Source organism: Dinoponera quadriceps, unplaced genomic scaffold (genome assembly GCF_001313825.1).
Source record: "Dinoponera quadriceps isolate SergipeBrazil2010 unplaced genomic scaffold, ASM131382v1 scaffold2600, whole genome shotgun sequence".
Classification (NCBI taxonomy): domain Eukaryota; kingdom Metazoa; phylum Arthropoda; class Insecta; order Hymenoptera; family Formicidae; genus Dinoponera; species Dinoponera quadriceps.
This window is the reverse complement of record NW_014556795.1, coordinates 1,355,054-1,382,271: the sequence shown is the minus strand read 5'-3', so window position 1 is coordinate 1,382,271 and position 27,218 is coordinate 1,355,054. Positions and strand designations below refer to the sequence as shown.

The following is a 27,218-nucleotide window of genomic DNA, read 5'->3' as shown; positions in this document are numbered from 1 at the left end:
GGGGGGGGGGGGGGGGGGGGGGGGGGAGAAAAAGCCCATTCGACATGAACTACGCGAACGCAGTGGTAGCATCGACGCTCACGCCTCGATTGTCACTCGTTTGACAATCCCCGCGTTGAAAGCCTACGGTCGATGCATTTACATTCGTCGAATGCGAGATGCGAGGCACTTGGTCTCTCTAAACAACGGAATCCGCCCATTACGAAGTAAAAGGGCCCCGGTAGGAATATACGCAGTTTTCCAGACACCCGGTTACCGTTTAGCACTAACGCATTCTAATTAGTTGTAACAATACCGAGTAGGAAACGGACAAGAATTTGAGCTTTATTCAAGAGCACCGGCAAGCAAGTATTGTTATGAACAAATGGATAGAGAAAAAGCATCGAGACCGACATGGTACGGAGATATGGAAAGTCGATGTTACCTATGTTTCTCGGCTGTAAAACACCGAACTCTGTCGAACAGAGTACACGAACCCCCGTGCGTGCTACTCCACCTACTGGTGGAGCTGAAGTGGCAATTTCTGTTCGCAAACGCGCACGGAGAAAAATATTTTGCTGGCACAGCGAATTTGTCAGTTACTATGTGGACAGTGAAGAGATTCGTTTGGATAGCGAAAATATTTGTTAAGAGTATTAATTGCTATTTGCTGGACACGGACAGCAAAATAATTTGCTTATGCCGACTGGATTTTATCGCTGTCGCTTATCGACGTTTCGCTGCAACGTTGAATTATTTTCCTCGCGTGACAAATCTTCCCGCTGTTCGCACGGGAACTGACAAATTTTCTGTACTAACAAAATATTTGTCTCCGTTCGGCTACGTTATTGGCGTTAGTTGCGCTGAGGAAAAAGAAAAGTACTTGAACATTTATCTGCGGCATATAAGGTTTATTTTACAGAGAGAAATGAGGCTTACTCCGCGTAAATAAAATGTATCTCTGTGAAATAAATCTTATACTTTACACAAATAAATCTTTAAGTACTTTTTCGGTTTTGGAGTCTGCTTCCTCGAAACCTCGTTTCTCCAGCTTCTTGGCAAGCAGTCATTTGCGGGACAATATGTAACAGTTTTCGAAAAATCTGCAATGCATTTTGATAGAGGAATGTCGCCGCTTTGCATCCATGCGCAAACTTTAATTCTACGCCTTCGACCGGGTTTCGGAGCCCGCAAACAAAATGGTATATCGACTCTCTTCCCTGATAATTTCCATTCCTCCCGAATTGAAAATCAGACGGAGGTACCGAACCGATCTTTAATTTCTCCGTTTCTCTCTCCCTCTTCCTCCAACGAGAGAGCGTCCTCAAAGTAATCGGAAGGGAATATCGTCGCGCTCGAACTCTCGCTTCAATAACTGTCAAAGAGGCGCGACTTGGCCCGGCATGCTGCGATTCGACGGAATGAAACCGATGCCGCGACACTTGCGGCTAGATCGATACGGCGGCCCGTGACGATTCATTAGAACGATCACCGTAACGAGGCGGACAATTGTCCAAGAAGTAGAGAAATAATGGCACCGTACGTTCAAATAAAGCGAACGCACGAAACGTAATTAGCGACAATTATCGCTGGAGGAGTAACGCCGATGAGAGATACAAACGCGCCGACAGTTCGTTAATGAACGTAATACCAACGATACATCAATTTAATCGAACATACGTTAAGCGTTCCATTAAATTTTACAAGCACACACAAATGTTTGATGCCGGCGCGCCCCATTAATTGAACTGAATTACGAGTTAGAGGCGAGGCTTTGGAAATTGCAAAGTTTATGCTATTTTATCCCCCGTGCCGCTGTGCCGTTCGAGCTCTGATCGATTCAAGGGACAAAATTACGCCCCTCGCTCATCCCCCCGCGAAAATAATCGTCCGACTTTCTCCAATCAATGTGTACAAAACGCTCGCGCGCTCAACGACACTTCATCCTGCTCTCCGAAATTTACATCCTCCCCCGCCCGTCGTGAAGTATTTATACGTCGCCTCGTATCGTCGGTCACCGATAATTATCTGATTACATGCCGATTAATTATCGTGTACCTCGTAAGTAACGGGCAAATTAATAAACTAGATTGCTAACGCTATCCCGCCGTTATATTGCGAAAGCAGTCAATCTCTCTAACTCACCCACCGCCATCGGGCGTTTTATCAGCGATCGTTAATCGCCCCCGAGTGACGGTACTTCCTATCCATCCCCTTCNCCCCCCCCCATCCCCCGTCTCTTTCCCTTTCCCCCCCCCCCTCCTCCGTCGAGCTTCCTCCCTCGCCTAGGATGACGTTCCGCGCAATGCACATCTATTGCGGACTTATCAGGACAAATTTGATTACTTTCCCCTCAATCTCCCTCCGGTTCGCACAATCGGCCGGCCATCACCGAGTTTGCATAATCAGAAGCGGAAGACGAACTCGAAGCGCGCGAAGAAACACGCGGGGCGCGGCGCGACGTTCCATTCGCCGAATTCACCTTCGTCTTCGGATCCGTCGGGCTGACTCGGCGAAATTAATCGCCGGCAAAAATGTCGAAGCATGCGACGTGTCACGCGCTTCCGAGCTGGTTGAAAATAAAGGCCGCGTTTCGGTTAGCTGAACTTTCGCGAACACGAACGCGCCGGCCCCGACGAATCTCCGAACACGCGAGTTCACGTAAATCCGGGAAAACCGGGGCTGGAAGCCACACGGGTTTAGTTGTCACGAAGCTTATATCTCGCTTAATAAATAAAGGAGCATATATTCTTCTATATATATATATATATAGCGTAGGTTATGCCGGTATCGCGCTGGGTGTACACGAAATGGCTCATGGTTAACGCATTGCGTGTGGTACGTAGGAGTACTTTTTAAAAAATGAACGTGGTGAGTGAAACTCTTCCGCCTCTATTTTTATCGTTCCCGTTGCTTTCGGAATCATTGGTCGCAATTTCTCCGCAGTCTCAGCTGGGCCTCCCTTTAATAATCGTTCACATTACCGAAGCCACCTGTGATGAGCCTGACTTCGATATATCTTATTAAGATCTTCGTCCCTCGGCTAATTTATTAATGACTTACGAAAATCAAAATTAAATCAAAATTATTAATAATTCACCAAAATATAGGCGTTATTGAGCTTCGTCTCTCTTCTTGGTGGAAGCTAATCTAATCCGCGCGGAGAAAACAAATTTTGCTAAAACAGCAAACGCTTGTCAATGTAGTGACAGCAGAAAAAGATTTGTTTAGACGGGGAAAAAAATTTGTTCGGACAGCAGGAAGATTCGCCAAGAGTGTTAATTGCTATTTGCTGGATATACGGACAATTAATGCTCTTGACGAATTTTCCTGCCGTCCGGACAAATTTTTTGCCGCCGAAACAAATGTTTTTTTGCTCTCACTATATCGACGAGCATTTGCTGTCCCAGCAAAATTTGTTTTCTCCGTGTGTGTGTGTGTGTGTGTATGTGTGAAACAATAAACCCGGTTCTACGAAGCCGAGACATTTTTTTCATCGTGATCGAGGCGGCCTCGCGATAAGCTTCTCCTTAATTCCGCATCCGCGGGAACAGGGTGAGAATCGCGAAAAGACGTGCCCTCTGACTTCCCGTCGAGGAGGGACGCGGTCTCGCGAGCTGGTCAAGGAAGCCGTAAATGAAAGGAGTTGTAGCAGCTCTGGAGGAACTGGAGAATTGACCTCGCAAGAAAGAACCCTCGATTCGCAACCGCTACGGCGACGGGGTTTCCGATCCTGCCGAGTCACTCTCCCTTCGGCTCCCCCTTTCTTATGAAAAATAAAAGCGCCGGCGGACCTGGCGCGGGGGTGGAGAACGCAGGGGTCGGGGTTGAAGCGGCGTTGCATACGTATCTAAAGCTTCCGCGGAAGTGGTTTTGTTCGCGAAGATTGGTCGATCGCTACCGCGGCTTCTCAATTAACCGTCGCTGATTAAGAACTTCGCCCGACTTCGTGCACGGGCGATAATTAGGCGCGCGCGCACTCAGCTATCCGGAATTTTTAATTGGGGGAACATCCGGCGGGAAAAAAATTTTTGTTCTTTTCCGGCAACTGGACGAGCAACGGGGTAGGGGTAGGGGGTGAGAGAAGGACGGGAGGGAGGAACGGGGTACAGGGAAAGAAAAGCAAAAGTACCGGTGCTGTCAGAGAATGCTAATTAAATCGCCGAGTGGAACACTCTCTCTCTCTCTCTCTCTCTCTTTCTCTCAATCGTATAGTAAAGTTCGCGTCTCTCTCGCCGGCGATATTAATTTCACGAGTCAATCTCGTCGTTTCGGAGCGAGTCGAGCGGGAGGTGGGAACAGTTTCATCGTGCCGGCGTAACGATATTTAACGACGTCGGTACTAAACAAAAGCGGGCGGTATTAAAAAAGTCGTGAAATTTACTTGTCGCTCGTGTTTTTCATTCTCCAGTTTTCGGCCGTCGGAAATTGATCGAACGAGAGGATCGCTGCGATGATAACCAACTTTAGGCAGGCGCTGTAAACGCTAGTGTACAATTTGTTTTCCCGTCTTTGTTCACGCGCGTGAACACCGCTGCTTACTGTTTACCGTTGCGAGAGAGAGAGAGAGAGAGAGAGAGCAAGTCCGTGCGCAATTTGCAATTTAATATCCAACGCAAACAGCTGCAAACGGCGCCCCGTATATATGTGTGTGTGTGTGTGTGTGTGTGTGAGAGAGTCAAGTTGCCGATTGCTTGCATTATGAAGTTTCAATCGGCGACGCACGTCGGCGTCGAAAACCGACTTCGGCCGGTGTCACCGATGCATTGAACCTCGGTGCACTTCGAATTACGGAGCGCGGAATATATACTCGCCCTTGTTAATAACCGTAAATGCTTTTCGGGGTTTGCGCAATGAAGCGGGCTAGTTTCTCGCGCGGAGTTATATCACACGCGAGAGGGCCGTTACCGTACTTACTTCTTGGGAAGTACACGGCAGCGAACGTGTTATTTCGGAATCCTGCGTGTGTTGCGCGCGCGCGCGCGATATAATTCGTCCTGGGGATGAATCTTCTCAGGGCGCGTTTTCATGCATTACTAAAAATAACCCGCGCGAAATTAAATTACACACGCCGTAATCGGATTATCGCATAGTCATTAAAATATAATCGGAATGTGTAATCACTGCGCCTCAAAATAATTAACGAGAGAGACACACACACGTACGGGAGAGCGGCTGCTCTTGTGTTCTCGTTTAAACTACAAATTTATTAGTGTAAATTTATTAAACGATGGAATTACCGGTTGAAATTACAACGAAATTGAAATTCGTGGGAAATTCGGCCGTTGCTGTTGTTGCTATCGTTAACACTCCTCTCTCTCTCTCTCTCTCTCTGTGTTACGCGATTTCACTCGGGCGAACTCTTTTTCTCGTTTTCTTCTCAAACCTTTCCCGTCTTTCTTCGTGCTCATTTCGCTCCCTCTTCTATATATATGCATACGCGAGAACTGGCGAGCGCAATTTTCTTAGGAATACGTTCCTCTTACACAGACGTCAACCTCTCCCGCTTTATCGTGCCACTTGCACGCAACGATGCACCGATGTCCCCCGCCATCTCCTTCATAAATCCGACAAATGACTCTCCCTTCAATGGCTAAGTTCTGACAATACGTGTCCTGTATAAATATATCGCCCGGAACTCGTGCCGAATTGTATCTCATTAGCATACCCGAAACTCAACTCGAGGCGCTGGTCGACTTTAAATATACGATCTTGCGAAACGCAATGCTGACTAATCTCTGCGGTCGATCCGTGCACGGAAAACAAAAGCGCTGGATTCAAGTAAACATTTCTTACTAAGTAATTCACTTGAGCCAAGTGAAATATTTTCCGAGTGAATTGTCCAAATGAAATATTTACTTGATTCGAGTAAAAAGAACGATGAATAAAATGGGCAGAGCTTGGCCCTCGAAGTGGCAAATAAAGACAGTTTCATTTATAGTTTTTGAGCTGCTGATTCCGACCTTTAAACAATTTTAATTTGTCGGGAAAGCATTAAAATCAGGAGCGCCTTCCATAGTGACGCACTTTTGCGGATGCAAGATTGGTCGCCGATTTGTTGAATGTTGCTCCCACGTCGCCACGATAATTTGATGCGTTTTGATTCCACCCGATTTTTTCCTAAGATCCACATAAACACTCAACGAGTAAAGATAAGGAGTATCGGAGCTATTATTTCCCCGAGTCCAGCGCATTTCTTTCCGTGTAATCCCTTTACTGAAATAAACGTTAGTCCGGAATTTAACATTTCTCAGCTTGTTGCGAAAATGCGAAATCGTTGGAGACGCAAAAACAACAGTCATCGTGCATGTAAACATTAACGGATACATTTTGTGTAGTTCGATGTGCGAGCGTTCTTGTATATTGAAGCAAAAATATAAATCCGCCGCGCAATCGTTCGAATTTATTCCGCGACGGGGGGGATTGCGTTTCTCGCTTTTTACCTGATTAAAAATGCCGTCGTTTTCCCGCTTTTGACGGCTCCTGATGTCTGGCGACTAATTGTCAATTAGGATAATTGATCACGATGGAATGCACGCTCATTAGAATGTGAACGCGTGGCAACAATGCGGTCCCAATCACGTACTGAATATTCATTCGCCGCGCGTTCGATATTAATTCTTCTCTAACCTGCGGTTTTTACCAACATACACATTACACAGTATACGCCGAATAAACGAATAACGTATACATAAATGCGCAATAAATTACTGAAGCGAATAAATGCTCTCCTCGCATAATGTAAAATTCAAATCGACTGCCAAGTTTGCCGGACGTATTCATCGATACGCTGATCGTGTTTGTCGTGCCGTTGTCTTCCTATTTTACATCCTCTCCCGTGTTCCCTTGCGATTCCGCCGTACCGCGTGAATTTAGATGCAACGAAATAAGAAAAACGAAAGGACGCTCCCCGGCTTTTTATTGGGTGCTTGCAAAAGTTCGTAGGGTCACAAATAGATGGCTGCAGCGGCGACTACGTAATTGTTTCCCTTTCGGTTCCTTTTCCCTTACCCCGTAAATGTCGGCCGTGCTGAATCGGAATTGATGTTTGACGGCTGACAATTCACAGTTCCTAACGAAACGTCACGTTTAACAATTGAAAATTCCTACCGAGTGAATCAAGTTCATCTTCGCCACTGTATGCTTTATCACTTTGACCGAAACTTTGAGCGAAACTGCTGCACCGATCTGCGAGACCCGTCGAGAGAATATTGTGTCCTGTGCTGTTTTAGAAAAATTCTCTCCCCTTTCCCTTCCCTTCCAACCGTATTTTTTAAAAAATAACTTCGCGCGCGTTCATTCGAAACCGTTCGATTAAACATCTCTGAGATAACACCGTCGAAAGAGATAAAAACGAGAGTTAAAAATGCACACACAGTGAGAAATAAAACGTCCTCGGAATCCTGGACGGAGAGAGATCTGATCTGAAGACACGTCCGCGTGTTCCGTGAACAGGGCGGCACTTCTCCCGAGATGACGGGTTTTCCGGATCTCTTCCGGAAGAAAAGAAAACCCCGGTTTTTCTGCCGAAGGTAATTTTTCGGAAAAGAAAAATTCAAGAACGCCAACGTCAGGCGCCTCTCGTCTCTTTATCGTTAACAAATAAAAACGGCTTTGATCTCGTATTTCTAGCGAATATTTCCGAGTATTCCTGATAATACACGCGCTCGAAAGGTCCTCCGGCGCGGAACAGCGCACACCGGGCGGCATCGGCGAGCGCGACGATATCGTTCGATTTACAAATCGAGCGGGCGATATGATATTATCCGCGCGCGGAGCGACCGAGGGGTACGCGAAAAGAATAACGCGTGCAATACAGGGGAGCGTGGCGCACATTGACGGGGGCGGTGAAGGGGGCATAAAAAAATGTTCGAGAACCACGAGCGATTTCCATTGGTCGGGACGCGGGTGGCGCACCTGAACGAAGATTTCATACGGTGATAGGTTTCGACAGGTATCGCGACGGTATGCGAGATACGTGCAGACGTGACGTTGGCCGTCCGACGATTTTCTGCGCGTTTTCATTCGCGCTTCGACCCGAGGCAAAGGCTCGCCCGCGCGCATTTCCCCGCTTTTACTTTTACCTCCTCTTTTCCGCCCTCTTCGCTCCCCTTTCTCCTCCCCGTCCGCTCCCCCCGGCGAGCGCATTAATTTAGCGCATTATGCGTGCGACGAAGCGGACAATTCGCGCGCGCGCGCGTCTTGAAATGATCGCGCTGACGGGGCGCTTTCCGCGTTACGCCGATTTGTCGGCGAGGGGAGAAGTTGTTTCGCGTGCGGGAGGAGGGAAAATGACTTGGAAAACGTACGTACACAGAGCCGTACTCGCTCGCTCGCTCGCTCGCGCTTTGCTTTGCAAATCTGTTTCCGCTTCGCAATGTTCGCCGTGTGTATCGCGTCATCCGATTAAATGCTGGAATTAAATGACGCCAAATTTATGGGATGGGCGGCCCGTGTGACAGCGATATATACACAGCGTCACGCTTTTTGTTACTAAAACATTATCGATCCCATCAATCGACGGCGTACGCGTCCGATTTGTGCGTATAAACATGTCGACGCTTAACGTCATACACCGACCGCGCGCACCGAGAGAGAGAGAGAGAGGGAGAGAGCATGGAAGTTCGTTCTTTATTTCGCGCGCGAATCACGCGTATACGCGCGTCGCGTCGAGTACGCGGATAGAAGCGTTCGAAGTGCGTTCTAACGCGCTTAAAATAAATAATAGCGCGGCCGGTCGGGAGTATTTCAAAATATTCCAATAGGCAAATAATGACACGCGATGAAAACGAAAATATTTAAATATATTCCGGCGCGCATCGGCGCAGGGACGCGCGCGCACGTAACAGCGCGGCCAATTAAAGGTAGGATGAAAATATCCAGAAATGCGGCTGAAATATACGCGGACGCGCTATAATCAAGCGGGCGAAAAGGAGAAAAAAGGCAGGTATGTACGTATGACGCGCAAAAGCGACGCGATGCTTTTTAATCAGATGCATTTTTACCGACTTGTAATAACGTTTCGTCGCTCGTGGCGCAGGGGGAGGCGGCCGGGGGGAGGGGATGAGGGAAGAGGGGAGAGCTCGAATACACGAGTAACGAGTTTAATGTTTGCCAATTAATACGAACGGATTTGACCCTGGCTGCACGTATAAACATGTTTAACCGTATACACGCGCGCGGATATATCGACGCGTACGGACGGAACGCGTGCTGTAATGTTGCAAGTGGCGCGGGTACACGTGGCCACACCTCCACGCGGTGTGTGCGTGTGCGTACTATTTGCTCCGGTCCCTACGAATATCCTATGAGACCGCTCCGTACGTGACGCGTGGGCGATGCATTTGACACGTACCATATGTCACGCACGAAGCGCGATGAGTTCTCGAATCAATAGACGCCTTTCGAACACGCGTTTCGAACCGCGAGGAAAACAGGACGGGGAAAAAAAAGTAGAGGAGGCGCAGCACGAGCGCGGCACGGATGTGACGTCGGTGGGGAATAAAAGTGGAGCAACGGAGAGCGTTGATCGGCTTCGGTCGTCCGGCGTCCCCGCTTGCGGGATGAGGACAGCCGGAATTTTCGCCCTGTGTCAAGCCGATTCTGCAACACGGTGGGAGCTGAGATAGTGAAATGCGAGGTTCGGATTCAATGCTGATAATGTAATGTAACTCCTACTTTCTGGCTCTGATGTTGGCTTGAATTCCCGTTTTCGCCGTTTCAGCGTGAAAATAGGATGACGAAGGCGGCGTTAAAATTCAATCTGTAGATTCGGAGGCTCCAAGAGAAGCTAAACAGCGTCAGCATCGTCAAAGTCAGGTTTTCATCAGTCCGTAGGCCTTGCTAATGCGAGGGAACCTTTGATCACTTATCGTTAACACGTTCAGCGCCACGCGTATTTCTAAGGCAATCCCGTTCAGGCCACGCGCGCCGCTCAGAAGCGCTGGTATTGCCACCGATGGCTGACGCGGCCTAAACGGAAGGTCTAGTGTCAGCCACCGGTGGCTGACGTGGCGCTCAACGTGTTAATTAACCGGCAACCGAGTGACCGATTTTTAGCCGCTGTCTGACAGCTATGGATTGGCTAATCGTTCACTTTCATCCGACTATCTTATACACGTTTGCATTTTAAATAATCAATCGATCAATTCCTTGTTCGGGGGGAAGCAAAATCGGTGCGCGCGGGGTACACGCGCAACGTAAGGTGCAACATTGCGCGGCTGTGCGTCAACGGCCCGTCGGGGGATGAATTTTCGTTTCGGCGCATCTTCGTTGCGTTTGCGTAAATCACACGTGTCTGCCGGCGAGAGGCGTGTAAATATGTACGAAATCACGGGGATATGGGAGCGCTCGCATATCGCGAACGTCAGCGTTTGCACGGTCATATCAATTTCCCCGGTGTAAACCGTCGCGGCACGCTCGTGGATCGGATTGCAAATCAGCCCCATACTTGCCGGCCGATGTATTAATCGCGATGCACACGTACACAGACAGACAGTTCACGCACGACGTCGCGCGGACCACGCGTAGAGGGTGGTGCACGCGTGTGCGATCGTACCTCCGCTCGGAGCGCCGAGATTTCCCCGCAAAATCTCTCGCAAGACGCACGCGGATCTCCGTCTCGAGAATCGCGCGATCGATTCGAGATCCGCCGCAGGAGGAGGGGTTTCGGCCGGAACGAACGTTTGTCCATATAGCGGCGGCGAAAAAAGGCGCGTCGCTGCAGCAAAACTCGTCGTCGCGATGAAATGTCGCCGGCATAAGCAAGTTATTTTGCTGCTCGTGCGTCCGGCAAATAACAATCGATACTCCTAACAAATCTTTCCGCTGTCCGAACAAATTTTTGCCCGCTGTCCCGCTATATTAACGAACGATTTCGCCGTTTTCTAGCGAAATTTTCCCCTCCGTGCGTGCCGAAGCCCGAAACCTCCGTCTTGATTATACACGAAGGATCTCCGTAATTGTTCTGTAATATTGATCTGCAACAGTTTTACATCGCAGTATTGAGAGAACTTCAGACGGGGACGCCGTTTTTGTATTCCTGACGCTATGAAAACACGGTCTCGCGATACAATCGCGAAGCGCACCCTGGGGTATAGCCGGCCGCGAGAGCAATTAACTCTACTATTTCTCTTTATTATTCTCGCGAGCCTCTTATTATCCCGCTATTTCCTTCGCCGCAAAAATGACGTATTCATCACCCCTCCTGTCGCGAAAGTCGATATACGTTTAACTACACAGTGCGAAACATCTCGCGTTAAAATCGACCCTCGTTCACATTCCCGTGCGAAACTTTTAACACACCCGTGCGTCAATATAACGTATCGCGTTTACGTCACCTCCAAATTTCGCGTTGCGTCGATATTCAACGTGCGTAAGTATTAAGATCCACACGTTTCACACTCCGACGTCGATTAATGCGCGAATTTCCTGTTCATTTCGGACACGACACTCGCGCTGCTGTTCAACATATTCGCCTTGCGTGGATTGAAAAAAAACCGGCCCACGCGGAACACCCGAGACGTGCTGGATCTGACGGAAGATTCCGTTTCTCACCCTCCGCGTTTCCGGCGGGATAAAATATCCGGACGGAAGGGTTGGGCTCGCCGGGCGATTAGAACTCAAACACGAGATCCCCGGGTGCGACGGGCGGAGCCGCGATCCATCATCTGCGTTCCTCTCTCGTCCCGGAGAGATACTCGTCTGGCCCGGCGACCTCTCGCTATTTGTCGCCGCCCGGAAAGACGGAAACGCCGGCGCGCCGTCAATTACAGGAAAGACGTATTAATTAATCCATTATCGCCGGATCACGGCCGGCTTTGCTATAACACCGCGGCAGCCGGGGAGACACCGGCCGCTTCTACGGCGCAAGAACCGGTGCATCGCGATGCAACGTGTGGGTGAATGCTCGGCCGGCCATAAACCATGGCGGTTTACGTTATCGTCCGGTCGGATCTACCCGTCGGCAAACTACTGCAATTTCGGCTGACGCTCCTCCAGCTTGCCAGCGACGGAAATTGATACGGCTGTGCTCGCGTACGCGCGCGGCATTATGACCCGCGAGAACGACGGACGTAGACGCGTGGATTGCGCGAGTATCGTCGTCGAGGAAGGGACGAGACCCTCGAGAGCCGAGACTCGCGGAACCGGTAAACCAGATAGACGACCGGGGAAGGCGGCATCGAAGGGACGACCGAGGAAGAAGTTGTTGCCGAGTAGCGGCAGCCGATTTGTTCAACCGACCGTAAAATTGGGCATTCCTAATTCCTCCGCGCGCCCGCGAAAATTTGATTGATCGCACTCTCGCGGACTCGTTGTTGCAGCGCGCGCGCACTCCTCGTGAACTCGTGAATGATTTACAGCTCCTGCGCGAGAACGGAAATATTCCGCCGGAGGAGCGCTTTCGAACGATTTGCGGAAGATCGACGCCGTAGATCGGAGAATGCGATCGAGACGAAGTGCGTTAAGCCCGAAACTCTCGCCGTGCACCCTGCGAATCTAAGCGTGTTTCGCTTCGTTACTCGCAATATTTCGTTAGTTTACTTAGTAGTCGTCGGAAAAAACAGGCACAAAAACAGCCTTGTTAACCTTCCTGCTTTTTTTTTTTCAATTTTACGATGTACGTCGCTTCTTTTTATTACGCAGAAAAGGACCCCCTGACTTCTATTTTTCGACTACCTACGATTAAATTTAATCTTACGATTAAACAAACAAGAGAAACAGGGCGAAATCAATCACTGATAGTTTTCGCTGTATTTCGTGGGATGATATTTCGCAGCAAAGTTCAAGTATGTAGATTGGAGAACCAGTGGAACTCAGATATGTCCGATTGACGGAGAACAGGCTAGAATCCTGACCCTAACTTTTCCCGCGTGGTTCAACGACAGAGAATTGGAGATTGGCGGAAGATCGAAAAGGAGACATAAAAAGTCCACTTCTCCCGCTACGAAGCAGCATCGTCGAATAAATTACTTACCGCTGATTCGTTAGCTTAATTCTCACGGGAAGATAACTCGGGGAAAACTTCAGCACAACGGAAAGTCAAACGACGCTCGCTCAAACAGCCGAACGCGCGTGCAAACTGAAATTGCCACTTCATCTCCAACTGCTGTGCACAGCAGACGAGATTCATGTTCTGTCCTACGGAATTCAGTAGCTTTACAGCCGAGAAACATCGTATTGGTTTACCGTACCTATGTCAGTTACGGTCAGCCCTTCCTCTACGCTTTGATTTAAACGGCGAAAAAAGAACAAGAAGTTAGAAAGAGCTTCCGCGAAATTGCACGCTCCAAGCGAATAACATTAACACACTTCGACAGTGCAGTGACCTCACGTCTGCCGTGCCGTTCTCTAGACCGAGGGTTGTGCGATTTTCATCCTTAATAAGCCCGAGATCATTATAATATAAGAGTCGCTGCAATCCTACCATCGCAACTTGAGAAAGTTACTTGCGCGATTTTCAACTTTACGCGTTACGTGTGCCGAGACTATCGTAGAACATCGTGCAACTCTCGATCGAGGAATGCGGCATACGTGACGCTAACGTAATCAATAAAACATATGACAAGCTCGGGACACCACAACGTGAGAACGCTGAACGCCGTCTGCGGGAGGGAATACTTGCGGATGTGAGGAACGGGTGGCTCCACGAATCTACGCATGTTAATCTCTTCGCACGACGCGATGCATTTCCTTCCCTTTTTCTCTCTTTTTCGTATGGGTGTTCTTGCGGAATAATCGATTCTCTCTGTCACTCTCTCTCTCTCTCTCTCTCTCTCGTGTCGTTTCCAGCGACGCGGAGCCTGGGGAATCGACAAGGGTTGTTCCGACGAGCTGGTCCGACAGTCGGCGGCAATGAACACGTTGTCGGTTGTTTGTCGGACCGTTCCCGTGGTCCAGACAGGACAAACATACGGAGACGATTGCAACGTGTCCGGTGGCAAATTAAAAATCAATTCTAGAACTCCACGGCGCCGGGGGAGGCTCCCGGTCTGCGCGCCGTTCTCGAAATCTGTATACGCAGGACAAACAGGACGCAGCGCAAATATCGGCCCTCCTCCCGCGAATTCCTTCATTTACTCCGTTAATATTTCGCCGTCCGACGCGCGAAACACAGACCGGTCGAATTGACACGCGGGTCGCGGGAGGCGCGACTTATTCGTCAAAAAGCGATCCCGTCCGAGAGATCACTCGCGATTCCAACTTGCGCAACTTGCGACTCGAATATTTCACGATCAATTCGGCGCGATATCGAACGCAATAACGGTTATCATTGTCCGATTATTCCGCGCTTACCGTTCGTGTTTCTCTCGTATTCCCGTGATGAGACTTCTTACTCACTTAATATCACGGATACGCGCGAATATTCGCGGGCGCTCCCCGCGGGGAGGGGCTGGCCCATTTACGGAGGATTACGTTACCTTAAAATAACCTTCCGCGGAGGGGGTGAGAGAGCCGCCGCGACGTACTCGACGACGTCGTCGGGAGCCACGAGAGCCGACGGTTGACTAGCGCGAAGCAATTTCGGTAGTAAATCCAGGGAGCCGCCGGAGACAACTCCATTCGAGGAATAAGGATATTACTTCAAAGGCGCAAGCTCATCCGGCGCCTTTCATCACACGGTGAGAAATCCCCTGCCCAATCAGAGCAAACCCCCGTGTAAACGTTTCGAACTCCGGGCGGAAGTAAATGCTGAATCCGCACGGAGGTGTCAGGTAATAGTCGACTCGTATCTTCCGTCCTCGCGAAGAGAGGGGGTGCGAGGCGGAGGCGGCGCGAGTATTTTCCGTCTCTCCTACCCTACGTAACACCACCTTCAACCACCTCTCTCATGCGCGTACACACATATACATCCACACACTGTCCTTCCTTCCTCCTCCTCTCTATTTCTATCTATCTTTCTCTCTCTCTCTCTCTCTCTCTCGCTCGGCTTTCCTCGTTTTTCTCGTTATTCTCCGGTTTTTTTCTCCTTCTTCTTTTTTTTTTGGTGCTCGCAGAGGAGATGCCTTTCCAACGGAACGAAGTTTTCCGAGGAAGTAAAGTCATTTCGCTCGTGCAATCTAAGTTAAGTGACTTTCGAGAGCCTCGGCGACGAAACTTGCCCCACCGCTTACTCCTCCCAGGAGCAACCCTTTCACTTTCCCGTCGTCTGGCCCTCCGTCCCTGCTGCCCCCCNCCGTCCCTGCTGCCCCCCCCCCCCTCCCTGTCCCCGACGGCGGAATCCGAAATGTGACGAAGATTATCCTGTATCCGGGGGTTCGCGGATGGCGCTTGAAAAATGCGCCCGTTTAAGGAACGCGGAGACTCGCTCATCTCCGCTTAGCTCGGCGCGTCGATGCGTTTACTCACACCCCTGGTGGTCGAGCTCCGCTTTTACTCCTTCGGCGATTAACCTCAGCGAATCACCGGCGAGATGCTCCCTCCCCCCGTCGTTTCTCGCGTGAACCGGTGCAAAACAGTCACGAAAAAGCGCTCGTCTGCGATCCGAAAACTTACGGACTCCGTTATATTCCCCTCCTGTCGGCGTCGTCCCTCTTATCCGAGTCGTCCTTTCGCGACTTACACCAGACGCGAGCTCCGACCGCCCTCGCGTATAATTCTCTCGCGAAATCGAATTATATATTTCGCCGAAGATGGACGGAAGTTGCCAGTGGAGAGAGAGAGAGAGGAGCCGAAGTAACCCAATTTGTGCCGGCGTATTACGAGGCTCGTGCGCGCGAGTATCTCGTATTCAAACGTTTCTCCGGAAATTCGTCCTGGCCCTCATCAGGCGCCACGTCGCTTCCCGTGATCTTCACCCGTGGACGCGAGATCACATCTATTTGCCGACAAACGAACCACCGACGCCGAAGAAACGACGAGGAAGAAGAAAAAGAAGAGGGCCGCGCGTCGAATCTCACCGCGACGCGCTTTCAATTCGCGCACTTCGACGCTCGCCTCCGCGCGTTATCCCTTTTCCTCTCTCTCGCTTTTTTTTTTGCCGGCGCGCCATATTTCGCGATTAACGGTGAAATGTATGAAAGTGCCGCGCGCGACCCGACGCTACAGCGCGCATCCGGCGGAACGTGTCGGGGGCCGTTCCGCCATTCGGAGAGTCGCGAGACCGCCAGGATTGCCTCGATTTTCGAAGAGTCACGAGCGGCCGGCCGCTCGTAAATACGGCGATTCCACTTTTTTCCCCGGCCGCCCTCCGTCGAGCCCCGCCTCACCGCACCTGTCCACCCCCGACCGACGTCGAGTAGCGAGGGAGAAGGCCGGGACGCGGGGAAACGAGCGCGGATATGAATCACGGGGCCGTAAAGTGATATCGAATGGAACGGAGACTCCGGGCGCGTACACGGCGCGCGGCCGAGCATACGTGCGAGCCGGCGAAACCATTAAAAACGAGTGCCGCTCGTGCCGCAAATTGCTGAAATGACACTCGACTCGGCCCCGACGCTAATTCGCCCTTTCGCCGCGTTCTCCGTCGCGAGCGCCTCGAGGCACGCGCGACACCCGCGAGTCACTAAAAGCGCGCGCGAAAGAGATTTTTCTCCCTCGCGACGCGACGCGTAGTCGCGTTAATTGCGCACTCGGGGATGCGGTAAGCGTCGAAATTTCGACGCCACTCTGACGCCCTTAAGGATCGTTCGGATGGACATTTTTCTACTTCGACGATGTTGATATTTTTCAATTTCCCTTTGGAATCTTGGATTCCACAGGGCGGATTTTAACGCTACCCTCGGCGTCCTGTCTTAACGTCGAGACAGCGGGAACGGAAATTTAAGACGTCATCAGGGTCGAAGTAGGGATTATATCATGTTATTAGAATTCGAACTATTAGAAATCGAACCTATTTTACTATCTTAACTCCTAATATGTGGTAGAATTAAAGGTTTAACATAGGGCCGAAATGCCGACTAGGGATATCCGCTTGTTTGTATCACACGAAGGTGTTTCGTCGGAATCGGGCCTCCCGCCTTGATAACTTTATAACGTTCATAACATCGGATCTTCCATCGTTCTTATTTCCGACTGATTCGTACATTATTAAATCCCCCGAAGGAACGGTCTGCTTGGAGACGGAAACGTTTGAAATATTAACGTAACAAGGATTCATACCCCGCCTGAATCGTTCTTCTACGGGATCTCAATAAGTATTCGTTATCGTAGCGCTATTATATATCCGTCTGGCTCGTCACGGCCCTCCTATGATTGTTTCATCGTAGTTTCATCGAGCCTCGAACATCCGCATTTTGCAAGAGGAAATATCGTTCAAGTTCCTGAAGATAGCGGGGACGATTGAAGATTGAAGTGCGCCCTCTCTCTGCTCTACCACTCTCGTCTGCTCTTCGTTATTTATCTCCGCATTATTCTTATCTCTTTGTACACCGGGGAAGCCCGATTTCCTATTGTCGTCGAAACAGCAACAACGAGTTCTCTTAATAGCCCTACCGCTCCTTCGAGCTTGGCTTTTCCTCGGCTTGCGTTTCGCTCCCGCCTCCTCTTCCTTCCTTCCTTCCCGCCTCCTCTTCTTCTCTTTTTCTTAACGCTACACGTCTGATCCCCTCGTTTTCATCGGCGGTACCGCGACTACACGCGCGCGAGCAATGACGCGCGAGTATCGAACGCGCGCAGTAACAGTCGCGGAATCTCTCTGTCAGGTATTTTCCACGCCGTCCGCCGGCTTTCGTCGTTTGCTCGCAGAAAATACCGCGCCCGACGCGCGATTGTAATGGGACCTGTTAACGAGCATCGCCATGGGAGGGGAGATTTTCATGTTTACCGCGGAAACGTACGTGCGAGTTTAGATTGAATGGAAAAAGTAACGTGGGGAGAGAGGGAGGGAAGGAGGAAAGCAGGAACGAACATTTTAACGCTCTCGCAAATAGCGCTCGCGCGAAGTTAGGATGACACGGCACATAACGACGGGGGAAAAAGTCGCTCGTAAGAGGCAGATTGTTCCATTAATAAACCAGATATAATTAGAGTTACTTCATGAATGATGCATGCCGGGCAAATATACGTCGTGTATAATGAGCGTGTACCGAGCGTCAAGCTCGGTCGTCGGATTCGCCCCCTTTAAGCGTTTTAACGGAAGCCGACGGAATGTATACAGTTTTGATCGGCCGTTGTACTTCAATGTATCGGATAAAAGTGCCTCTCCTTGAAATTTCCCGAGGCATTTTTCGCAGATCGACAGTGCGGCCCGCGTAACTGCGGAACGAAGCGACACTTCCGCGATAGATTCGCGCCGAACAGAAATATAATCATTAATAAATTAACATTAACAATTGTAAATAATGTCTGAAATAAGACTCTCGAGGATTACGATGATTTCAACGCGTCGAGAAATCCAGACAGGAGCGGCCGGCCGGATCCGCAAATCAAGTGGAATCGGATACTCGAAGCCCGCATCATCCCCGCGCAGGAATGTTTTCCTTTACCCGGTGCGTGCTCTCGGATATACTCGACGCACCGGGGGATGAAAGCGCGCGAATCGCCGAACAAGCAACCTCTCGAGCCAACTCCGCCCCGCGCCGTTTAATTGACAATGCCGATTTATTCGACCGCTCCCACCCTCGTCGCGCGTCTCCTCCGTTCGCGAGCAGCGGCCGTACGTACCTAAGAGCTTCATGACCTGCGACTGGCTGATGAATATATTGAGGTAGCCATCGCTGCAGCCGATCAGCACGAGGAGGACGAAGATCTTGCGCCGCAGGAGATCGCATGGGCCACCACACCACCTCATCGTGTCACATGCTCCGTACGTGACCGCGCACCACCCCCGTTTCCCCGCGCAGCCCCGATATACCGCTACTGTACTACCACCACCAGGCACCAACCACCACCCGGGCAAGTTCCTCGGTCTCAACGTCGGGCAGGACTCGAGACTCGCGGGGCAATTATCGCGTCTTCGGCACCGACGATCGCTCGCACGTGGCTGCTGCCACCGGAAACGCGCCCTGCCATTCTCTCCCCGAGAGCGCCGCTCTTCTCGAGATCTCAGTCTTCCCTCACTTCGCCGGCCGTGCAACGCGCATCGCGAGTTCCTCCCCCGAGCTACCCCGAGGACGAGTTCCCGAGGACAGTCAACGCGTCCTGCCGTCCACGTGCGCCGTCATGATCCAACGCTCCTTCTCCCACGGCCGGACGATCACATGGCATCGGTGCGCGAGACGGGGCTGGCTCTTCGGAACGAGGGAGGCGACCTCATCGTCGACGACGTCGGTGCTCGACTGAAGGCGAACCGCCGTCCCCGTCGTTTTCGAGTCGCGCGAGCCGCGCGAGCCGCGCTTGCGCCTCTGCAGCCGCCGTTCGTCTCCACCATCCGCCGTCGGACGTTATTATGCACGTACGTGTGACGAATTGCCAGGGGGAAAAAAGCGCGGGATGCGTGCGTACGCATCCCGCGCTGGATCCTGCGGTGTAAGGGTATAAGTTACGCGTCGCTGAAAATAGACAGTCGGATAAACGCGTCGCGCGGAAATGCCGAGGGAATATGCGTCGTCTCGTCGCGCGAGCCACCCCCTCCTCGCGCCCTTCGCGCATGCATGCGATCGCGCGTGTTATCGTCGTGAAATATTAGGAGACGCGTGCGAAAAGTACCCGCGGACATCGAGAGAGAGAGAGAGAGAGATGCGTTGATTTCCGATTTAGGGTTGAAGTTCTCTGAGAATGTTGATGAAAAGAAAAGGTGTTGGGCGAGAATTGACCTCGAGAAGGTGTAAACGTTGACGGGAAGGAATCATTTCGCCGTTGCGAGGCCATCGTTGTTAATTTAATGTTGGAAGGAAATAACGTTTCCTTTACGGATTCGTGCAGCGAGCCGATCGGTCGTCGAACTCGTTCGAACGATCACTCTCGGCGATGAGATCGTCGGACGAACGAGAGCAGATCGCGGAGCAATCGGCGGATGCACCCTTTGTGATTATAGCGAGCGTTGTTGCAATAATTGGCCGTGCACCGTGTACAGTCAATGAGTACGTGCTCGTCGTTGAAAATAGGCCAACCGTGATGATATCTCCATGGAAACGTCTCCGCCGGGGACTTGGCGCGTTTATAATGTGCGCGCGCCCCCTTGTCACGCTTATGAATTACCAGAGATACGGCACTGGCGTGCACGGCTGTGAGTAAACAATGAATCTTTTGCGCAAACAACGCCTATTTTAAATGCGCGTGATCCTTTGTGCACGTGCCGAACGAACGGGCGTGCGTAGCGATCGTCGTTCGCTGTTATTCCGCGAAGTCGAGTTATTTCGACAAATTAATTGGCGAAATTATTATTCGCGAATCCGCCGTGAACGAGGCGGGACGCGACTCGCGGCAATGGATGTCGCGTCGCGAAATCGCCCGCGGAAAGGCCCGGCTTTAAGCCGATAGCGCGCGCATCCGCGCGCGGGACGGCCGATTTTTTCAAGACGCGCGAAAGCGCACTAACGAGCAGCGAAAAGCGGAAAGAACGACGGCAATCACCGTGATCGCGCTCGCGCGGAAAAACGCGGAAGGAGCCGCGGATGGGATTTCTCCGCGCGCGCGCGCGCGAACACATTTTCACAGCGCGTATCGCGCGTATACGGACGTGGCTCGAGAGTCGAGCGATATGATTTCGAAATAATACGAGGGACCTTTGTCGCCCGTAATTCCATCGTTATTGACGAGCGGCGACAGTGCCGATTAATGGCCGCGATTCGGCCGCGCAACGACGAAATTGACGTCCGGCGTCCAATAACATCAAAAACTTTCAATCCACTTCTGGCCGTGAAATTCCGCCCCGTGATGCCACCCTCCCCCCCCCTCCGTCACTCGCGCGAGCTGTCCCCCGGCGGGTCTCGTCAGAACGCAATATCGTCGCTGACGAGCTTTGGCCCCACTTTGGGGAGAGCACGGAGAGAGCGGAGGGAACGCAACGACGAAAGAAATTATTTCGCGCGACCCCCGCCCCAGGAGCACCGATTCCCTCTTCCTGATCCCGGGGATCGGAGATATCCTGGGCGCGCGATCGACGTCGCGTCCTCCGTGAAAGCGTTAGAATTTAATTAAATCGGTCTCTCCGGTCTACCCCTGTCGCGTGCCCGAGTCCGCTTCCTTTTCACCCCCTACGTCCCTCTTTCCCCCCCTCCTCCCGCCGTTCGTGGCGAGTCGCGGGCAGTTCGGACAGCTCGCAGCCTCACGATTCACGATTTGTGATCTTCGGTGAGTTTAACTTCGAAAGGGGCGGGTCACGCGCGCTCTGCCCTCCGCGAGCGAAACGACGCTTTAATTATACCGCGGGATTAATTAACTCTCCGTCAAACTCTCCGGCGGGACCCGCCCGCGCCCGATCGCAAATAATTAAAGACCGTTTTTCGTTCCTTCGCTCCACCCGCTTTCGATTTTCGTCCCTCCCGGGGGCGAACCTCCGCCGGCGAAGTGATCTCGCAGTGACGGCTCTCGTCGGCGCGACGACACGTTGACGCGTTCGACGCCGATGCGAAATACCGACTCGCAGGATCGCAAAACCTCGGCGCGACACGGGCGGTGACATCGCAAGCTCGTCGACGGGCTTGCACGCCGGCGGTTGACGAGACTCCGCTTGTAACTTGCGAATTCTCCGTTGAGATCAAATAAAGGGAAAACGGAAAAGATGGGCGTCTTTTCTGCCGAGTTTTCGAAATTTCCAATTCTACGTTAAGCTCTCGAGTAGAGAAATGGGGAAAGCAGGAACAAGTTTCCGCTTGTAGCATCGAAGGAGTACAATAAGTGCCGCCTGAGTCGAAATCTCAGTTCTACGGTAAGTCTGTTTGGTGCTACGTTGCCTTCGAAGGTCTTGTATTGTATTGCTTTCGATGTTATAAATGTGAAGGTATTCCCGCTTTCTCTGCTCGAAGACTCGACGTAGAATTAAAAATTCCCCCCGACAGGTCTAAGTTCCCTTTGTAGCATCAAAAGAGCTCTATTAATGCTTCTTTGATGCTACGAGTGGGAAGTTATTTCCGTTTTCTACACTTAAAGACTTAACTTTTTATTAGAACAGATCGGAAACGCATGCCCGTAACGTTGAAAGCTTCGGAATAACGGCGCGGATATCATTTTTCTATTTTCAAACGACGTCATTCCTATAAATCCACAAGTATGGGTTGGCAATCACGACATATTCCAGGCATTGGTTCACCAATGCGATAACTCGCGCGACGGAGAGGAATCGACACTGTGCAAATATTATTAGGGAATGAGAGAAAAAGAGATATAGATAGACAAGCATATTTGAGAGAGATCCGAAAGAGAAAGATAACGAGAGGGAAAGCTATCGCAAACTTTCCATGCAACTCGAGAATAAGGATCTCGTCCGGATAGGTCACATTCGCCCGTGATATTTTCAACACGATATATCGCCCTTCCGGCTCTTCGCCCGCGTGTTATTTAATGCAATTCGATTTAGCGCGGGAATATCCATCCCGACTGATTGCAAGCACAAAAGCTCCGCTCTCCCTCCGGTATCGCCGAAAAGTGAATCGACGCCGACTCGCGAGGATATGATTTGAGCTTCCGTGCGCGGGGAAGCGCGCACGCAGGCAAGTATGTGCGTATATAAATTGGCCGGCACACGAACTCAGTGTCCACACACGTGGAAAAGTTATGCCGAATATACCTAAAGCTAAGAGTGGGTCTAGTCGAATCCATTAAATATTTGAGTGAACGAAAGAGGCTACGGAAGCAAGCTCGCGGAGGAAGTCACCCTCGGCTCTCAAGACCCATATAGTAGCCCAACTCTCCCCCCTCTCCCGCCTCTCACATTCTCTCTCTCTCTCTTTCTCTTTCTCACTCTCGTTTTCTCGCTCTCTCGGTCCGTATTAATATTTACATTTATATTTCTTCCTTTCGTCGTCCCTCTTATTTTAACTTAATGCCACTAGGGATTTCAGCGTTCTAGACTGAATTATTATGGTTTTCGCAATTCAACGCATTTCAAGCGACTATATTCCAGATTACCGTGCCGCTTGATAAGCGATGCATACCTTGTTACCAGCTTCACCAAGTATTTCATTGTTTTCATTAGTCACTTTATATTTCGAACATTTATTTCAGATGTTGACGGCTCTAAAGGGACACGTTATTTTTTAATTTATCTTGAATGCATTTTTCATTGAATCGCGTGCAATTTCCCGATACCTTCGTCCGTTTATACCGTAATTACATTTCACGTTGTCCTACCACCGTTTTGTTACACGTTCGCAAAGTACGAAGCTTTGTAGTTGGTAACGTTCAAATAAATAAATAAATAGACACAAAACGCTCGACCGAACAATGCAATTAATCTTTAGGAAATCGGCACTTTTAGCGATAAATCGATGTAGCGTTAAAACACACACGGTTATAACTATTGTAACTTTGACGTTTAACCCAATATCAAACTCCTCAATTGAGTATCTATAATCGAAATAAGCCGCGAGATCCTCTTATTGAGAAATATTCTTTCCGCATGCTTTAATGTGAAATTCACAAGTGATCAGCGGTGAATTTATTTCATTAATGAGAGGTACGCGTAGGATAAACGTCGAAATTAACACAGCGGATATAACAAGGGCAACATCAGGCCAGCAGGAATGCATTGCGCGAAATTAACAAGGTACTCGAATTGGCCGGATCGACATGCCCGATAATTCATAACGACCGAAAATCGATCATGGAATTAACATTTGAGAGATACACGCGAGTTATGTACGACAAATCTATCATAGGGATATGTTCGATATGATACTTCGGTTGCATGAAAGAATTGCTGAAATATTTCCGAGATTTCCTCTATACTCTGTGCCGCCGATTTAAGGGCTCCATAAGAAACAATCACGTGCAGACTCGTGGGACCAACAAAAAGAGCGCAATCAATGACCGAGGGAAAGCACGCGAGCAAACTGCTTAAATCATTTAGGCATACCCGATTACCTCTCCCTTCACCGCGATGTTATCTATCGATCGGCCGGAAGCAATAAAGATAGTGCTATATTATAGCTCAACGGACATCCATAAAGGTATCTGCTGCTAAATCAGACAGCGATACATCTATAACGCCGGACTATGTGAAAAGTTTAAAGCGAAAGTTACTTAAGAAGACATCAAGAATTACTCCACTTTGTGGACCGTAAAAATCCGTATCGAAATCCGTAAATACCGCTATTACGCCGATATTGTGCAAAATCCCGGTATGATAACGGATTTGGACGTTCGATACCGGTACTGTGCCAAAATGTTTATAACACCGGTACTTTAATACATCGGCACATAGAATACCGTTATAATATTGCCAGCGAAATAATGCCGGTATTCAGTCCCAGTTTCATCATATCGGTAATCATAATATATAGCAAGTGTACAATACAGCTATATCATCTAATAAAGAAGATTGATACGAGACGGTAACAAATTTCCGACACGTGTCCCGAAGAACCGGCAAGTTCGAATAATCCCCGCGAATAAGTCGCTGGAAAGTGTCGAGCACGGGAATTTTTGCAGAAACTTCTCAGTGCGTTTGCTTCGCGGACAGGAAGCTTAAGCCCTTTCAAAGGGCCGGTCCTCCGCGCCATCGGATGTGATGAGTGGGAAACTCGCGGGAAATTCCGGTTAACCCAGATGAGCGTCGGTGCGTGCGAACGAGCCCGGCAAGTTTTTGCATTTTTCAGTGCGGCCGGCCGGGCAGACAACTACCAGCGGATTTCAGTCGATTTCAGCACGGGGAACACGCCGAGGTTACCACGGTTCAATGGGACAAAGAGAACGATGGTGCTGTTGGCGCTGTCGGCTCGATCGATATTTACCGAGACATAACTCGATAGGATACGTGAATAAACGCGGCGTGTAATTCGCGCGATAATTCGCGCAGCATCTGGCGCGGCCGATCCGATGTCGAATCGATCCGTCGCTGAATGAGGTGTTCCTTTGTCTCTTTAAGAAACACAACGCACACCTGTATGCGATTAACATTGCGTTCACCGCAAATGCAAATGTGTAAAGGGGGGAAAGAAAACCGGGGGATCTCGAATTTAAGGCGGATTAAAAAGGTGGACTTTGAATCGTCCTGTATGCGACGTATTAATGTAAAAAAAGAAGGTCCAAGGCAAAGGAATTAAATAGAATTTCAGACTGACANGGGGGGGGGGGGGGGGGAGCAATAACATTCACCGCACTGCAAAAATAAAGCTTCGAGCATCTTGCCGGTGGAATTACCGTATATTGCATGTCGCCAGCGTCTTTTTGCATCTTGCGCAATTTTTTGTATCTCTGCGGCAATTTAGTGCGCAAATGCAGATAAAAGATGAAGTAATTTTCGGCGCAAACATTGCTCACGGTAATTGCGCCCGGAATTCGTGTACCCACCTGGAGAGCCCCGTTTTTCCTTCGTAAAATATCCGTCGCCGCGGTTCTTGCCGTATTCGAATTATTGACATTTAACCGTCGATATCTCGTACGGTGGATAAACCCCCGTCGCCCTCTCCCTCCTTCCAACCCTCTGCACCGAGGTATGGCGCGGGCCGGAAATATTATGGAAATTACGCTGGAAGGACGAGATGGGATCTTGCTACGGCGACTCGCAAATCGAACGCATTAAAAGTCCATTATCGGTCGCTTCGGAACGAGAGGTACAAGTGGAAAAAGGACGAAAGGCCGAGAAAGAGGGAGATAGAGAAAGAAAGAGAGAGAGAGCCGAGGAAGAGAGACCGAGGGACGAATGAGAGAAGTGGACGAAAGCAAGGAGGAAGATTCAATCGGTCATGGCCGAGCAGTTGGCATCCCGCTACTTGTTGACCCTTAACGTGGCGAACTGCCTCCCGAGAATACCGATGCCTGCAAACGATTATAATTTCGCCGTTTGTCTTCCCCGAACACTTTTCGCCGTTCGAGAAACTTCACGACTTTGTTTCCTCCCCGTCGTCTCCCCTTCTCTCTCCCCGTCTCAACCCTCTTCTCCACATCCGACGGATATCGAGACAATGAATGAGACGAACTCATTACCTCCGTTAACATGACGCACGGCTTCACCGAGAAGAAAGAGAGAGAGAGAAAAAGAGAGGGAGAGAGAGAGGGATAAAACCGAGTTTCCCCGATTATATTATATAGCTAAGGAAGGGCGCTCACTAAGCCGAAATGCTGTCTGTTAAAGATAAGGGTGGTCACCCCTCGGAGGAGAAGGCGGCACCCGCAATATGTTACAAGCGGATGTGTACGCCTATACGACGTGAACGGCCGCGCTCCTACGGTGGCGGGAGCAGCCCGAAATATTTTGTCCGATATTAATGCCCGGCGGTACGTCAGAAGCGCGCGTTTTTCCCGGAAGCTTACAAAATGAGCAGCGGAGCGTGCGATCAATGGAACCTTCAATCCAATCACCGGGGAGCCACCCTCCCCCTTGAAATTCGAAACGTTCTCTGAGGATCGATGTCGCGCGCTCACGTTCGCCCGTGTGTCGCGCGCCACGCCGCAGCGCACGCAGAGAAAGCTCGATACATACATGTATGCGGCTCACACTGCGGCAGAAAGAGAAAGAGAGAGAGAGAGAGAGAGGAAGAAAGGAAGAGAGAGAGATTCAGTGGAAACCACTGTATAAGCTCTCAAGTACACGTGTCTGCAGGAGGATGGAGGGCGTTATCAACGTGTGCCACATTGGTCCAAAGGCCGAAATACGATTTCGTACTTTGTTCCCGCGCGGGGCCACGATAATTGCGCAGAATTGCGCCGCTTAGATTACACCGGAGAGTGCCTTCTTTGATGGTGGGACCGCTCGAATGCCCTTCGGCAAAGGCGGGCAGATTCGAAGGCGATGGGCGCAAGTAATTGGTGCAGCGGGGCTGAAGCGGACGAGAACGGAGGCTCGGAATTAGATGTTCTTATGTAACGTCGATGGAGAAGAGGCTGGCATTTTTCGTATCCACCTCGGCTTGCAGTAAGAAAAGAGAGAGTCAGAGTCGGCGAAACGGGGCGAAATACTGTGATGAAAGAATTATTTATTAAAGACCAACGTGTTTCACACGGAACGCTGGCTCTCCAAGGAGCCGAGTCCCTTTGCAAAGTTTACGCTTTCGCTCTGCATGATAGAGAGGGTTATGGAAAATCTAGGAACTGCCCTAACGTTTATATAATATATATACAATCTCCGATGAAAAATACGCGTAATATCGAGCTCAGCGTTATTTTTCACTCCTTTCTTCACACTCGCAAACGTCGCCGAGCGAATTAAGGACGTTCCAATTTACTTTTTTATAAGTGTGCGATTTACCTTTTGCATT

General features: G+C 50.2%; 1 protein-coding gene across 1 annotated transcript in view; it reads right to left on the bottom strand.

Annotated features, from left to right (window-relative positions):
- The window catches only part of LOC106748152 (tyrosine-protein kinase Drl-like), a gene marked incomplete at its 5' end in the record, with an annotated part of 90,924 nt that extends 71,846 nt beyond the window's left edge, over nucleotides 1-19,078 (bottom strand). The window contains one exon of the mRNA XM_014626396.1: nucleotides 18,583-19,078. Within this exon, the coding sequence (XP_014481882.1) occupies nucleotides 18,583-19,078 (496 nt within the window). The remainder of the gene's footprint in view (nucleotides 1-18,582) is intronic.
- Nucleotides 19,079-27,218: the final 8,140 nt, after the last annotated feature.